Below are 12647 nucleotides of genomic sequence, written 5' to 3'. Positions count from 1 at the left end.
TACAGCTAATTACTCACATAGTTTATGGGCGGTCGTGGTCATGGCTTAAACATTCGAACCTCTCCCGAGAGTTCTCGTAGCAAGTCAAGATTTCTTGCCAGAAAAATTAATTGCAAATCATGGAGGAAACGTGCGCTGATCGTTCAAGCTTTCATATAGAAGTATTGTATTGTTGTGGGCAAGATACTGTTCACTTTGTACTTTAACATGAACTGTACTTCTCTCCAGCCATGGGTATAAATGCGTACCGATGATTTGTCAGAGCAACCTAACATGTATAGATTTTGTGTAAGTCCTTTCCAGTGTAACTTCTCTGGCCTGTTTGTTATCTTTCGCGACTTCATCACTCAGGCGTATCAAGAGCGCCTTCTCGCTTCGCTCGAGGAGGATGATTAAGCGAAGGTCGCCTTGTGGCAAGTCTACCTAACATAATTTTGGAAGGGGGCTTCGATGGACCAGCATCCCATCCAATGGGAGGTAAAATATTCCTAGCCACTTTATGCGACAGAATCAGGAATTTTAAATGACAACTTTACCTGAAACGAGATCCTCCAATCCCTAAGACTGGAAAGAACTTTACACGAATCGACACTCTGAGAATGCAGATAGCTCACTGTAAAAACGTCAGGTGCTTACAACTAGAGTCACGCTAGTTGCTATAGCTTGTTTCAACGCTCAGAAATGCCTACCTCAGCGAATTTTCCGCTTTCCTCACTAGTATTCAACGCTTGTTATGGAATCGTCACTTGGAGCAAAATGTGTGCAAATTCGGGTTGTGGTTCGATGAGTTTGAAATCCAATTTTGCGTTTCTGACAATAACCAAGCTAACAGGTGCAGGTAAGGAGAATATCAAATCATTATTGTCGTGATGTATTACCAAACTCTCCGAACTATCATTAAAAAGAATTAGAGGCATAAGGTTAGGAGAGCTGATGTTTCGATCGAGGTACTTATAATTGAAGGCGTGACGTTTCGTGGCAACGGTTCGGTCTTGCGAAATGAGTGTTTCCTGGACGTGATTCAACTCCGTCAAAACACAGGAACAGGAACTAAAACACACATCCGGCTACAAATCTATTGTATTTGCTTTTTTTACATACAGGATAGGCAAATGCCCATAGACACTGTTTGTCATAGTCTTGAAATCCATGGAAGTAAAGCATGTCTTTAAATAACATGTTCTGGTACAGCTGTTATTACTACGCTACGAGGACGGTTCAAAATAATTGAAAGTATACGTACAAAACAAAAATATCTGTGCGTTGATAATTTTTTACAGGGAAAAAGCCAAAATGACTGAGATTTCCCTAGTTACCTTTAACTTAAGTACTTGAAGAGGAAACCAAAAAAATTCGAGTACATGACCTTTGCGATTCCATATGTAACTTTGCAAGTTTAAGTTAGGTTCGTCCTCAGCTGTGTCGAAATAGAAATGGAAAAAAATAGTAAGAAATATTGTCCTGAATTTTTCATCAGTCAGGGCTGGTATTTTGTTAACCCAAGCTGCGTTTAAGCATGTTTGTTGTGGTTTGAAGGCCATCTCCATGAATAGAGAGATTAAGCAGTGACGTTACGTCAAAAGGCGAACAGCAAAAATGAAACTATTGCCTTCTGTCTTCAGCCGTCTGTACAGTAGAGTGAAAATATATGTATTTGCGGTGAATAGTAGGAGACATTTTTCTATTCTTGTGTGATTCATTTAAGGATTACGAGAAAAGAATAAAAAATCAGAGGTAATCTTTGCCGTTTGCCGTCTGCCGTAAACGTCATGCTTAAACTCTCTAATGCTTCTTTTACCATCGTCCGCCAAACCCAAATTTCCTCTTTTTTTCTTTTTTGGAATTAAGAAATTATTTCTCCATTATTCGGGTGTTTCCAAGTTTAATAGGTTTCTTAAATAGTCATTTTCAAGTGACTGACATATGGGCCTCTTCATATGAGCCCGGTCAACCGGGCTGGCTCGGTCTCCGAGATCTCGCCTCGCCACTCTTTCCTTCGTAAAATTTTCGATGTGTTCATATCTGAAGCCACGCTGGCCCGGATACCGAGATCTCGGTAACCGGGATCAAAATTTTCCCATATGAACACTCCAGCCCGGGTAACCGGGACGAAACTTTTTAGACGAAATAGCTTCGCTTTCGCAACATAGCGGCCAAAATGGCATAATTTTTGCCTTGTATGTATTTTCACTTTAGGAGTAGGCGAATTAGCTTTATTAGTAAAGTTACAAGAGTCCACAAAGCTGCGACAACCGCGAACGATACAAGTTTATGTTCCACCATTTTGGTTGTGTTTCTAGGATTTATCCCGGTAGACCAGGCTGAAATTTCTCATATGAACAGACAACAAAATTCGTCCCGGTAACCGAGCCAGCCAGGTTACCGGGCTCATATGAAGAGGCCCTTAATCAGCCCTCACAACCAGGTCTATAACCAGGTCTTTAAGCAACTTTTTGAGCCTAGTGGCTACAAGTGAAAATGGCTTTTCTTTTCAATGACCCGCTGTTATTTTAGTATTACTTTTTATCGACCGACTAACTCGCTCTTACCAGAGAGAAAGCGATGGAAAACAAAAAAATTCGTGGGTTTGACCTAATTTATCATTTCCGTTTGATCCGTTTATCGTTAGGCATCCACAGCTGATACTGTATTCAGCAAAGCTCAGCGACTCCGATAATCATTAATAACAAAACCCCCATTTAGAGAGCGGCTATTTTATTTTCCGCCTATGACGAAATTGACTTAGACGCTGAATTTCTGTTCAAGAATTACAAGAAAATAATGAAAAATAAACGGTTGGCATGCTTTATCAATCCGAAGATTTAACAAGTGCTTGTAAGGGCCTCTTCAAATGAGCCCGGTAACCGAGCTAGCTCGGTTACCGGGACGACTTTTTTGGTCCGTTCATATGGGAAATTTCAGCACGCTCGACCGGAATGAAATCCAAGAAACACAAGCATAATGGTTGAACAAAAACTTGTATCGTTCGCGACTGTCGTAGCTTTGTGCCGAACTCTCGGTAACTTTACTAATAAAGCTAGTTCACATACTCCTAAAGTGGAAATACATGCAAGACAAAAATTATGCCATTTTGGCCGCTACGTTGCGAAAGCGAAGCTATTTTGTCTTAAAAGTTTCGTCCCGGTTACCCAGGCTGGAGTGTTCATATGAGAAAATTTTCATCCCGGTTACGGAGATCTCGGTAACCGGGCCAGTCCGGCTTCTCCTATGAACCCATCGACATTTGTACGAAGGAACGAGTGGCGAGGCCAGATCTCGGAAACCGAGCCAACCCGGTTGACCGGGCTCATATGAAAAGGCCTATGTGAAAAGGGAGTAACCCTAATGAACGAGTAACTAAAACTACTACGTTTTACAGCATGCAAGCCAGCTTATATTTTTATGCAAGGAAGAATTTGCATTCTCTGACAAACAAACCTTTGGTTATAAAATCTAGAAAATTTATCATATTTAAGTTATGTTTATCCGCTGATCGGATCAAAACAGGAGACAACTTTTCGGCGCCGAGAGAGTGTTTATCAAATTGAGCCATATTTCCTTCCGTTGGTAGATAACTCTTTATAACAGATCTGGACCACTTCCTATTATTCTACTGAATTGCTCTGTCTAAATTGCCTCAAAGGCTTTTTTTCATGTAGAATAACAACTTACCAAAGCTGGCACTACGAAGAAAACTTAACGCGACACCAGCATGATCATGATAGAGTCCCAACTGAACGCCAAGAATTGTAACCGTGGACAGCCTTTTCGACTTGATTAGGTCACTTTCCACTTAGATGAAAGCTGCTTCGAAGCAGTATTTGTTGCTTCGAAACTTTCGCATTTGTTTTGAAAACTTTTAACCAGGATATATTTTGGAAAGTCGAAGTGTTAATACAATTCAGTGAGCAGCTGGGCATTATCCCAGGGTATTGTCCATTACCGGTCTTTTGTTGATGTTATTGTTTTGCTGGTGCGGAAATGTTTCGTTTCTAGCTGCTTCTCAAGATCACGCGCGTTTGTGGTTGCATTTAGCAGGTGTTAATGGCGGAAGGAAGTTGAACAAGGAGAGCTAGCGCTTTCACCCTTGGCACGCGACATCAACAAGCCAATATCATTAATTGCGTTGAATTTTCCCGGACGGAAACACGCAACGCACAGCTGCAAATTAATCCCAGCCTTGAGGAAGACATCAACTCTATTATATCCTACATATTTAGAACTTGAAATACAGTTGAACTCTTTTTGTAAAACGAGCTTTGTGTTTAATTTGGTTGGAGGACCCTCAGAGACTAGTGAGGTTGCGACATTTAACAACTACAGAACTTGATTTTTGTGCTTCCTTCATTCAATTTAGAGAATTCCTTAATGTGGTATACCCGCATGCACCTAATTTGTCTTCATACGCAACATAATTCCAAAAGGAAATCCAAATATTCTTAAAGCACAAAATTCCGTGTAGTAATAAGCTTCTTCTTCAGTTTGCAGCTTTTTTTTGTCTTTTTAACAGGCAAAATTCTCTCAAATGGCTCGATTTCTTATTCTTACTCCACGTTTATACATCCTACCCAGAAAAAGTAACTTTTCGAAAGTTTCCTGTAAATTTTAGAATCTCTGCCTTAATCTTGTTCCTCACAAATCGATAGCCAGTCAGACTTCAAAATATCGACAAGCCTGCGACATGCTCGTTGTGCCAGCGGTGAAACCGCGAGACAAGTTGCGCGAGCAGCGAAGCTGCAGCGCAAAAAACCGAAACACGAGACAAGCTAGAGATTCAGAGATAGACGTCTCTCCAGTTTTTTTGTTTGTTTGTTTTTTTCTTTGCGTTGTCAGCCCAGGTTCAATCATCATTGTTTTGTGTCCCTTCACGCAAGCTGAATCTATTTTTCACCGGGATTTTTGTTACCGATCAAAGCCAAAAGCTAAATATTTGTAAGTAACTTTTCGAGTATGTGGGTTTCAAATGTGGGTTAGATATAAGCAAACATCATTCACCCTTTGTACTGTAATTAATACCATCGATAGCGAACTTTACTCTCTTCTTGCAAAAAAAAAGAAACAAATGAATAATAACACAAGCGCAAAATTAAAACTTTCCCAGGCAATCACCATAGCAAAGTACATATTTTTTTACTAATGTTTATTTACATTGAATAGACATCTAGTGCTCGCAGTGTTATGTACAAAATTGAATTCAATTTTCACACCTAAATAAACTCTATTTATACATTGTTTTTTTTTTTTTCACTCCCTGCCGGCGTAAAATACAATCTAATCTTCTTCCCAACTTTTGCACTGATGTACATTGGAGGTCATACATTTGTTAATTCCTACTGTACCTAGATTAAATAAGTTACAAGCAAAAACATCTATATAATCTCATGATGTAGAACATTTATAAGTCTTAAAATCATTCTTTGTCTCGTTGTGTCACTAGTGAACTCTTTCAATTCAAGTATGTACAGTTTGTGGTATTAGTTATTGTTTATAACCTCAATACATCTTTATAGAACAAAGAATATAGAAATTCAGTTCCCGAACGTAACGTGTTTTTGTGTTAAGTCTGTTAAATATGAGATAGAAAATTTGTGACAAGTTCTCACACACGGCTTTAACATAGCTAAAGCGAATTTTTTTTTGGTTTTGGTGGCAATTATACACTGTATGCAAATGGCAGCAAAATCGTTCGGATTTCATCTTCTAGAAGCTTTCTCCGTAAGCAACTGTGGAGAAAAGAGGAGAATGAGAAAGGAAAACTAAACGGAGGGTAGGGGGGAGGGGATGGACTAAGATGCACAACCTCCCCCCCCCCGCCCTTTTCGCTCTTCTTCAGTTTTGGGACTATATCATTCATCCCCTGAGAAAGGAAAACTTAATAGAGGGGAAGGGGGACGGGAAAGATGCACGACCTTCCTCCCTCCCCTTCAAGGAAGGCTAAACTTCACACACTATTCAATTTTAATTTCTCACTCATTAACACTTGCAATTTCTAGCTGTAACTTCATTTTTCTATGACTTGATGATGCCAACTTGACGGCACGCAGGAATCACACAAGGAACAATATACGGGTAAATAGAAACTGGGTAGGTCATGTGACTTGGACTGACCAATGGGGCTTGAATGATTCGGAAACCCATCGGAGAGCTGGCCAGCGTTGTCTGGGGCAGTGTGAGCGAGTTGGTTCGCACGTAAGGTATAGTGGGAAGTTCCTGCTTGTCCTTTCCTGATTCTTCATCTGTCTTTGCAGGTGCTAATGGTGGCGTTTGAGCCTTTGATGGGGCGTCTTGTGAAGAGGAGCTCTCTTTGGCCAGAGGTGGTTTCACAAATTTGTAAACAAGTCTTTGTCCATTTACCTGAAACGGAAAAGAACATAAAATAAGATAAATATAATTTGCTTTGAGCAAACTTGTACAATAAGAAATCCAACATGCTTTGAGAAAAGAACTGTGTGTTACTTTGAGTTCTGTTTATTTCCTTATTTTAGTTCCTTTTTTTTGTTGTTTGAGTCACGGACTTTCTAATTTTAGTTTGAAAAAAGCAACATCCTTCTTAGCTTAAGGTCATATTTTTCAGTCTTCAAGGATCTGTTTTGCGGGAAATTAAGGCCTTAGCTTACCTACCCTACCCCTCTAATTCACGTTCTTGACCTCGTAAGAACTGCGTGATACATCCCTCTTTTCAAAACTGTAATTTGTATGAAGAAGTTTTCCTAACAATGACATAATTTTAGATACCTTTTTAATGATCCCTTTTTGGTAGTAGTATCTCAGTGCTCGGCTAAGCTTGTCATAATTCATGCCTGGTCGATGTTTCAAAGTTCCCCACCTCCTCGCTACCTCTTCTTGATTTTTTAATTTGAACTCTCCTGCTTCGCGATTGGTCCAGCAGATCATGTGATCGCATTTTTCATCCAATAGGAGATTGAGTAAAAACTCCCAGAGATGGATGGCAGTTTTTGGGGGTTTCCTTAGACTTTCTGTGAATAAACGAAAAATGAACGTTTTAATACATTTTCGATTAAAATAACACGTCAAAAATAGGTTCCTTCTGCCAAGATTTCACACTTGGGCTGGTGGAAAAGCTGGTGTCAATTATAAAACTGTTTGGCGTCAACTGCTAATAGATCTAACCGAAAAAGCCAATTAGAAGATTATCCTAATCATTTGTGACATCGTCTTCCGCTGTAAGCTAATAATATCATTGTCATCTTTGCAACAAAACGAACTCAATCGCTAAAATTAAAAGTCAAAGCGAATTCTGCTAGCTGGCGCCTTTTTTCCTTGTTGAAAGCAAAACTAAACGTTTTGCGTGTTAATTCGAGTTCGGCGAGAAGAACAAGTCCGTGACTTCAATGATATATTTCCTGAATTTTTGGTTGGTATTCATCACGAATTTTTCTTAAAATCGTGAAACTCGGAGCACTTGGAGTAGTTTGTTTTTATTTCTCTGTTCCTCTGGCCTCAGTTTTCCACGCATCTAGGAAAATTAGGTATCTACTTACCAAAAGACATGATGCTTTTTAGAACTTGTACTTGCTATAAGTTAGTCTTCTTTTCTGTAACCAAGAGGACACGAAATAATTAGGAAATATGCAACTGTCGCAATGATACTTTCTGGTACGTTTCAATGGACTTAAACCTTCGCTAATTCCGCAAAATATTTGCCACTGTTGAGCTTTTTCACGAGTACAGCACGCGGATTAGTGTGTGCTCTTATTCCCGTGAAAATATGCTTTTGTCTATCGGACAAGAGCGGAAGGAAGTCTAATGACCTCCTTCTTCACCTTAAGCGCCACAGGAATCTTACTGGCGCGCGCGCGTTTGTTTGCTTCGACCAGATGTAAACGGAATAAAACCTTGGCCGACAACTTTTGTCCAAAGGTTTTCGCTGTAAATAAAAAGCTATCCGAAAGACGAAAGCTGCGGACTTTACTACTGGACATAGAAATCATCAATTTCCAATAGCGAATAAAACAAATAGATTAAAAATTTCTTAGGAGCAACTCTATGAGTAAAGTTGACGAAGTTTGACTACTATTTATATTTTCTATATCACCTGCTGATATTTTCTTCAAATCCTTGGCCAATTACCATGAAAGAAACCTTTCTAAGAATTGTATGTTTTAGGTCTTGATAACAAACTGCTTCAACAGGGTCAAATTTTCGCCCCCTGCCAGTTTTCAATCACCGTTAAGACTTCCGCTATCGAAGAAACGCAAAAGTTTGCTCAAGTCTTCCTAATATCACCAAGAAATTTTCTTAAACGGCCGGAAGCTCACGTAAAGAGAATGATTTTCATTTTTCACGGATTTGCAAAGAAATTTCCTCAGGACTAACAAATCCGGCAATCTCTCGTAATTTTTGCAAAGGCTAAAGTTCTGTCTCGTTGTTTCAAACTTACATTTAAGCCGATCTCGAATTCTGCGATTTTTCGCCGATTTTTGTGGTGTAAAATTAACGGCTTAGATAAAATGAACGTGACTGCATTTCTTGTATGTACAGAGCTGTAGATTGTTAAGGCAACGAATCCACTGCTTTCAAAATAAATTTGCTTCTCAAGAACGTGAACGAAAGCGAACTTATTGGAAAATTAGAATTTCGCAAACTTGACAGCAAGGATTCAAACTCAGCTCAAAAAATCGCGGTAAATGGATCACAAGTTCGATTTGCGTGTTGCCAGCACTGCTTCGATTGCTCGCGTACGACAGCGAAAATGTCACGAAATTCGAAATGGCAATGTTTTCAAGCGCAAAGTGACAAAAATTGCATTTAAGTGAAAAGAAGCATTAAAAGGCCAATAATATTCAACTGTACCTGTTAGGATCGCCGTTTCACGAGCGTAGTAGTAGCTTAGCTAGTATCGAAACACAATATTTAACTGCCGTGTGGGCGACTTGAAGTTTGTTTATATGCCAATGTGAAGACTTCCTGTTTATGTCATGGTTCAAACAATAGGCTAACGTGGGCGGAAGTGATTGTGGAAGTGTCATGTCACGCATAGCAATTACTTCCTCCTTGTCAATCGAACAAAAAGCAAATTAGATTGAGAATTAACTGGCGCGTGCTAGGAATACAGAATAATGCTTCTTAGTACGGCGTCATCGGCAATCGTGGGTTGCATAAGATGATATAAAGAAGAAAACATACGCTTAGCGCTTGTACAGGGTTTCAAGCTTCCACGAAATTAAAATTCAGGTTATCCCCGAAGTTATCAAAATATATTATTACAGAAAATGTTAAGAATCTTGAGTTTCTTTATGAATCGTCTCTAGCAGTGTCTGACGGAAAAGACTTGCCCAGGCCGACGGAGTATGTTCCGGTAGTTCTTTTTAGATTTTTGACCAGAAGTAATTTTGCGTTCATGTTTTCCTACTTTATTAATACACACAGGAAAAAGGAAGCAAGAAAGAAGGGAAGGCTTGAACTCGCTGAAATGCAATATAAATTCATTCCCCGTAGAGTCTCTTTCGAAGTCCTTAGTTCGGAACACATTGAGTAAGGGTTATTTTTAAAAACGTTATTGTCCCGGACGTTTAGAAGCCTTGCAACGGAAATTCAGTTTGTCATAAACGAAACTTTTTTTTTTGTCAAAATATTCTGTAGCTGTCTAGGCAGTTCACAGCCCGAAGCTAGAGTTTCCTGCTTTTTTAAAGTTTATTTTTTATGTATATGACATCTGGAATTCAAGTCCTTCCTCATATACCGTCAGGTATCTGTTATTTTATTGTATTTTTTCTTTTCACAAAGTAAATGTAACTGCAAAAAGAAAATATCAAACCATCATTAATCTTGTGATTTTCGTCATTTCATGTTTCCAGTAGCGTGACACTTACAATAAAAGCTGATTAATTTATTTTGTTTACTTAAGCATAAGTTAAAATTTTTGACTAAAATTTACCGCCGTGAAAATCATCAAGTTTGAATGGCATCCCATCTCTCTCCCTGTAGCAACTTGCAGCTTCTTTTGGAAAATTAGGAATGGAGCACGACTTTGAGAAGATGGAACCTGAAAACCGTAGATGTACGTGCCTCGGGGAACATCACTCCCAAACGTCTTTTGTTTGGAATGACAACCGCCTTGTACGCTTTGTTTCCCTTTTGACACTTCCTTGTCTCCTTGACAAGCATGTTCCGTTGAAAATATCTGCTCTGTGCAAATTTTTATTCAGTTTTCAGATAAAGTGTCGAAATCGCAGACATCAGTTTCTGACAAAGAAGGATGTAGAATTGATAAATTAACGAGCCTACCTGTTCCGGTTGTGAATTATCAGAAGGGAAATTTTAACTTTACGCTCGTGTGGCGTATATATACATGTTGGAAAGTGAAGACTGAAAAGTAAGATTGTGAAGTAAAACTTGATAAAAACGGAAAATCCCGACAAATCCAGAGGTCACTTCCTTCGTCTGAGGCCTCCATGAACCTAGCACGCTTAATGACATTAGGCTTGTTTCCTGAACTGATAATCTGATCCAAGATATTTTCTGCCTCAAATCTGATTGATAAATAGCAAAGGGAAAACCTCTCGAGGCGAGGTAAAGGAGAGAACGCTTATAGAACGCTAACAACTAGTTGTCCCAAAATAATGATAGCTGCTATTCATAAACTTTTCGTCACAGTGTAGAAATTAAATTTCCTGCACATGTTCCGCTAAATTTCAACGAAATCAGAAATGTGTGGTCATATCGCAGTGCTATCGAACAATAGTCGTATACCCGGCCATTTCTTCAGTTTTAAGACAAAACGGACTCGACTTGTTACTAAACGTCACTGACAGCCAACATATCACTTTAATATTTAGCATCTGTGTTTGCTACAGGAAAGTTTTAGATGCAGTTTTGGCCTTCCGGTAAATCTAACTCGGTGCTGATGTTTTTGGAAGTCTCTCTAGATTATTTATAGGTGAAATTTGGCCATAAATCTTTCCTCGTATAGCGGGCAGTTACATAATCAAAATGCATCATCATTATTTCTAGAAACAAATCTATTCTCGACATATAATGTACAATACAAAACGCTTACCTCAGCAAAGACTTGTGAAATTCTAAATTTAACGGAGTCTGATCGGTTAGTGGAGAGTTTCTTTGAACTAAATTCAAAATCTCACATGCGTTCGTCGGCAAAAACTCAGATAGTGGCAGAGAGCATAATCAGGTAGACCACAATAACAGGAACTTGTAGTCAAGCTTCAGTGACAAGTTGTTATCCAACGAGTGACGAATTACACCGGAAAACACTCAAATTATTTAACGATTAGGGTGTCATGTTGTGAGTTTAGTCTAGTTCAGTGGAGCGCAGGCAAATATCAGTATAAACATGGCAACGGATCAAAATGAATTGGCTCTGATATTATAAAACATAATATAATCCTTTTTTTGCTCAGGATTTCAAAGCCTGCCTGGTTCAGTATTCTGATCTACTCGCACTATGACCTCCCCTAAAAATATGATTCTTTTCCAGCTCACTTCACCGTTATTTTATCGTAATTTAGAGCGGAACTTTTCGTTTGACAGGTGCAACTGACAAACCCGTTATGAGGCGTGGGTGGGGTGTTGGGGGGGGGGGAACCTCATGCTGATCTGGAACAGGGTACAGAGACGTTCCACAAGGGGTAAATTCTAGATCTTGGGGGAGGGGGGTGAGGAGGAAGTGGAGAAGGAGGGGGTCCGGAGGTCATGCAGATGGCGGAAGAAAAGGAAGGGTCCCTTTTATTGGTCCCGGTGGGATACTCCCTTAAGGTGGTCTTATACCTAAAAATTTTTTTTTTTTTGCAAAACAACTCTGTGGAACAGTTTTGGTATCACGTTAAAGGACTTTGCACTCTGACTTCAAAAATGAGCTTTTCCAGCTCACGTGCCACAATAGTTAATGAATAACTAGCTCCTTAGTGTTAAAAAGTGTTCATTATAAACACGATAACATAATAATTAATGGTTCGAGAAGTATGGAATTAAGTTCATCCTGTCCATAAGCAAGTTGTCCAGGAGACAAACCTCAGAAAACAGTGTTTTGAGGGGGTTTTTCTCGTGAAATGTTGAAAAAGTATATTAATATTAACTAATATTAACTATATTAACTAAATAACAGGAAAAAAATCCATAAATTGCAAATTTTGGAGGTTTAAGACCTAGATAATTGTGTCCTTCATCAATGTTGAAAATTTGACAACATTCGGTTAAAACCCAGTGGAGATATCGTGTGCGAGATATTGATGATCCGTCTATTTGATCATTTTGAGAAATAAGGCTTTAAAGTTTTACTTCGGTCTCCGAGAGCCCAAATTAGCCCTGTGAACTAGGGGAGGGGGGAGGTTAGGGGCAGGGGGAGGGGTATATTTAAAGGTTTTACATGAATTTTTCATTGAACACCCGAATACACACCAGTCATAGAAATGTTAACCAAGTATAAGGAGCGTATAAGATGGTAGAAGAAATAATGTTCAGGACCATGATGCAAAATTCTCATAACTACACATCTTTAAAGCGTTTGTGTAAAGTATCATTAAAATGTACTGAATTGAATCCATTTTATGAGTACTTTTAGACTGTAGACAATGGTTGCTATGGGTGTTGCTATGTTGAAATATAGCTAGAAGTGTTCAGATTTCTTAATTTAAACGTAAATTCAGGAGTAATTAGAGGAAAATCGT

General features: G+C 39.0%; 1 protein-coding gene across 2 annotated transcripts; it reads right to left on the bottom strand.

Annotated features, from left to right (window-relative positions):
* Positions 1–5123: 5123 nt before the first annotated feature.
* On the bottom strand, positions 5124–11153 carry LOC145502732 (ETS domain-containing protein Elk-3-like). 2 transcript variants are annotated; one of them, XM_081482091.1, is made up of 4 exons: positions 11021–11153; positions 7503–7556; positions 6736–6977; positions 5124–6354 (listed from the first exon to the last, which is right to left on the bottom strand). In XM_081482091.1, exons 2-4 carry the CDS (start codon positions 7510–7512, stop codon positions 6010–6012), a joined length of 597 nt encoding a protein of 198 aa, XP_081338217.1. In that variant the 5' UTR covers positions 7513–7556; positions 11021–11153; the 3' UTR covers positions 5124–6009. The 2 variants fall into 2 exon arrangements, with proteins under 2 accessions (XP_081338217.1, XP_081338216.1); XM_081482090.1 differs by lacking the exon at positions 11021–11153 and adding an exon at positions 8815–10988.
* Between the last annotated feature and the right edge of the window lie 1494 nt (positions 11154–12647).

Source organism: Orbicella franksi, chromosome 11, assembly GCF_964199315.1.
Source record: "Orbicella franksi chromosome 11, jaOrbFran1.1, whole genome shotgun sequence".
Taxonomy (NCBI): Eukaryota; Metazoa; Cnidaria; class Anthozoa; order Scleractinia; family Merulinidae; genus Orbicella; species Orbicella franksi.
The sequence above is the reverse complement of the archived record's forward strand: the minus strand, read 5'-3'. Positions and strand labels throughout refer to the sequence as shown.

What these genes read in the sequence shown, in the direction of transcription:
- LOC145502732 (XM_081482091.1), bottom strand. An exon ending in AAAAAGGGATCATTAAAAAG is followed by an intron (nt 6,355 to 6,735) that starts GTATCTAAAATT and finishes TTTCCGTTTCAG; the next exon opens with GTAAATGGACAAAGACTTGT.